At 44.1% G+C, this 3,722-nt stretch overlaps 1 protein-coding gene across 1 annotated transcript; it reads left to right on the top strand.

Moving 5' to 3' along the window:
- Nucleotides 1–689: 689 nt before the first annotated feature.
- On the top strand, nucleotides 690–992 carry CCR75_008320 (uncharacterized protein; the record flags this gene model as incomplete). Its single annotated transcript, XM_067966374.1, has 1 exon — nucleotides 690–992. The coding sequence occupies one exon, from the start codon at nucleotides 690–692 to the stop codon at nucleotides 990–992; it is 303 nt and encodes a 100-aa protein (XP_067817196.1).
- Between the last annotated feature and the right edge of the window lie 2,730 nt (nucleotides 993–3,722).

The following is a 3,722-nucleotide window of genomic DNA, read 5'->3' on the forward strand; positions in this document are numbered from 1 at the left end:
AAGGCATGCGATTCAAGCCACAGACCTCTAACTCGGTGTTGACAAAGCTCAGCTGCTGCAGCTCCAATTGCTGGTCCAGTGGCAGCTCAAGTATCGGATAGAAAAAGAGGCTACAGCTTGACTCGCATTCCTCTTGATCGATGGATGTACGCGTCATCACCCCGTCGTTCTTATAGCGGTAGCGCTCAGTAGCCAACATCGTGCTCATTTTGAAAGCGCTAAAGATTCTTTTAACGAGGCGTAACCTATGTAAATTTATAAATCGGATCGATAGTCAATAACAGATGAAATATTTCTAATTCTTACGAGTATTTTCTTAAAAGTCTAGGATTTCTCAGTCTTTTGTGTCGCAGCACAAATTTCTTGTGGACGCTTTTGACCACCCGTTCGTAAATACAGACGTCTAGAAAGTCAAGATGCGGGGTGTATCGCACAAAGAAGCGCATACATAGCTTAAGTTATATTATTTACTCTTAACGTACATTGGATGCTCATCTTTTTAACGTAACTTTTAATTTTCATATCCAACTTCATAAAATAGCAAAATTCTTGTATTAGACTGTTAAAACCAGACGGTCAATTGTAGTGTAGTATGATCACTTCAATTGACCACGATATTTTTTTCGTAATGGACTGAGCCTCCCAGTCCGCTTCAAGAAGTCATTCAATTGCTTTTTTCTGACCAAGTCATGCAGCGATTTTTCTGTCAAATTGTGCCCGCAGCCGCTCTCCTCTTAAGCAGCAGTGATGCCAATTATGCGTTCGACGATCCGAAGAAGGAATACCTCCCAGAAAAAGGTGGGTTGGCAATAGATATGGCGGCAACGTGGAAAAGCTCCGTGCCGGACGATGAACGATTAGAAAGATTCACTCATGGCAGTATCGATCAAATTCGGCAGACGCATCGACAGTATTCAGCTAAATTACCTAAACCTGTCCGGAAAACCAGTCTCTGTTCAATGTGGCTCACAACAAATCGACATTTAGCTTAAAAAAGATGAATTCTATAAATACCATCGAGATTCATACTGTAAGTAAAAACGGCGGAGATCGCATCTCCTTCCTCAAGCTATCTACAAATCAGGACAGATTCGTCCAGGGCGGAACCGTAACGAAAAATATCTATAAGGAGTATTCCCCAAGCAACTACATAATCAGTGGTGACTATGGGAATTTTGGCGAGCCATCTATGGAGTTAATGGAACGGGGTGTATCGTTACATGAATACAACACTAAATGGTTGTTAATTTTTATGTTATCTAAAAGGTAGATAATATTTGGAGGATATTACTTTATATAGTAATGTTAAGAAATCTCATCCATAAATAGGTATAGACCATTATATCTATTTATTCCGCAGACTAATCAGCTGTAGAGATAAACAAAAGAGAGATACAGATAAGATAAGATAAGAATTCAATTGCTTGTTAAGTATTAGATTATAATTAAGACGGCGAGTCACGTGTCTACTTTTGTTATCAAGTTAGCATTTGCAAGATAGATAGAAGAGATACTTAATTATATTAATACAGTTTTCATTTTACCCTCTTTAAGCTAGTTACCTTAAAGAGAAGTCTTCTCTGCACGTACTAAGGCACCACTCGCAACTGAAGCTTGAAGTGGACTTGTACTGAAGCAGTAGAAGTCGTAATGCCCATACGCCTGGTAGCACTTTGTAGTCCGTCCAAGGACCACAATTTCCACATCTAACACGGACATGTTAGATGATTGTGGGAATACGCATCACGTTTCCCCTGAAAGCTACTCCTTTCTAAGTGATATAGAGAGGAGTGCGTTTGAACGAATGAGTTCGACCGTAGGATACGAAACAATTTTGGCTATGCTGTCCAAGTTGGACAGAGATGCCCTCCATTCAACCATCGCCAACTTCATACAACATGAACTTGACGAAATAAAGGAAAAAGTAGCCTTGCTGAATCAGCAAGGCTCTCAATAGGCAGAACTGTTGAGATTACAACAGGTACAGACCCCTGTACATGGGATGACGCAAACGCGTCGTCCCGAAACTTCAAAGATTGACATCTCTAAGTATAGGGAAGTCGAAGAAGACTTCCTCTTGAGATGGTTTGTCGAGTCGGATGATGCCATAAGGGCACGTCACATCGTCGACGAGCAAATGCAAGTCGCATTCGCTCAATCAAATTTGGCAGGTCGTGCCAAAACTTGGGCATTGGGTCTTAAGTTGCGCGACCCATACGTCTTTGGGTCGCTAGAGGCTTTTAAAACCCGACTCAAACAGACGTTTGAACCACCAAGGGCTAAGTTTAGAGCTCGTTCAGAGCTTCTGAAATTCAAGCAAGGCAAGCGTGATGTTCACGCATATGCCCAGCACATACGACTCTTAGCGAGTTGTATTACAAATAACCCAGTTCATGAACACACGTTGATTCCGGTATTCATGCAAGGTCTTACGGATGGTTCCGTAAGGACCCACCTGTTCCGCTTGGAACTGAATAAACTTGAATTCGTTTGAGGAACAGGACGACTTTAGCGTGAGACAGGCTCAAGCTAGTTCGTCATCATATTGTCCTCCAAGACGACACGAGCTAGGAGGTCCAGAACCCATGGACCTTTCTTACGTCGAAAGCAAGAGACCTCGCTTTTCGAGCAATAAGCGATGGCAGAAATGTCATCGCTGCCAAAAATTAGGACACTACGCTAATGAGTGTAGTGCCCCACGCCCAGCACCGAAAGGTACTGAACTTAATTTTTGGACCGTATGCCAAAAAGGGCAACGATCGCGGGTCCGACGTTGTTGCGAAATCGCAACAGCGAAGCGGACCGCCAAAAAACGGTCGAGGTCAGTAGGGGCGCAACGCCCTACTGATCCAGCAACCTCAAGAGAATTTGCAAATCTCTTGACTAAAGTTGCTCCAGACACACAATCATAATGTGACTCTGCACATGGTGATGAGGTATCCCTCATCACCTTGAAGTTAAAAGTGACAAGTGATTTGTCACTTAGAGCCCTAGTGGACTGCGGAGCGTCGAATAACTTTATTCGTCGCCAGTCACTAGAGGGTAGTAGGCTCAAATATGTTGAGCGCGACATCCCTCCAACGAGGATGACGGTGCGTCTAGCGACAGGCGCATCGATAACAGTAATCAAACGCGTAGTGAAATTTCACTACACGTCAAGTGATTTACAGTATGATGATGATTTCATCGTGCTGGATTTGGATGACAAATTTGACGTCATCCTAGGTCTACCTTGGCTCAGAAAATACGACCCAAGGATCAGCTGGCAGCATCGATCCGTAAAGATGCCTGCCACTTGTTCATCAGATGGCCATCTGGTGAACGTCTTGGAGCGTCCACAAGCGTGTGGATGTACTACGAGTGAGTGCGATGGCCTCACTTGTGGTACGGTCGTTAGTACAACTGCACAAGATCACAGTGTGATTACCAATCACAATGTGGAGTCAGCTGCCGGCGGCTGTGTTAATGCACAGGCAGCGCCGAAGGTCCACCACTCGAAAAGGTCGAGTGGATTGAGACATGAATGTACGCTTAGTGGGCGACATTCAAGGAGTATACCGGTTGCCCAGAAAGGACAACACGATGATCCAAGGTCGAGTAGAGAGTCGACCGTAGTGGACCCGACTGTGATAGCGCAATCACACTCGGAAGACGTTGAGGGAAGAGGTCCCCACGTATTTGAGGAGAAATCCCCTCAAATGGTAGAAGTTACTAGACTTCTA

The sequence above is a fragment of the Bremia lactucae genome, linkage group LG11 (assembly GCF_004359215.1).
Source record: "Bremia lactucae strain SF5 linkage group LG11, whole genome shotgun sequence".
Lineage (NCBI taxonomy): Eukaryota > Oomycota > Peronosporomycetes > Peronosporales > Peronosporaceae > Bremia > Bremia lactucae.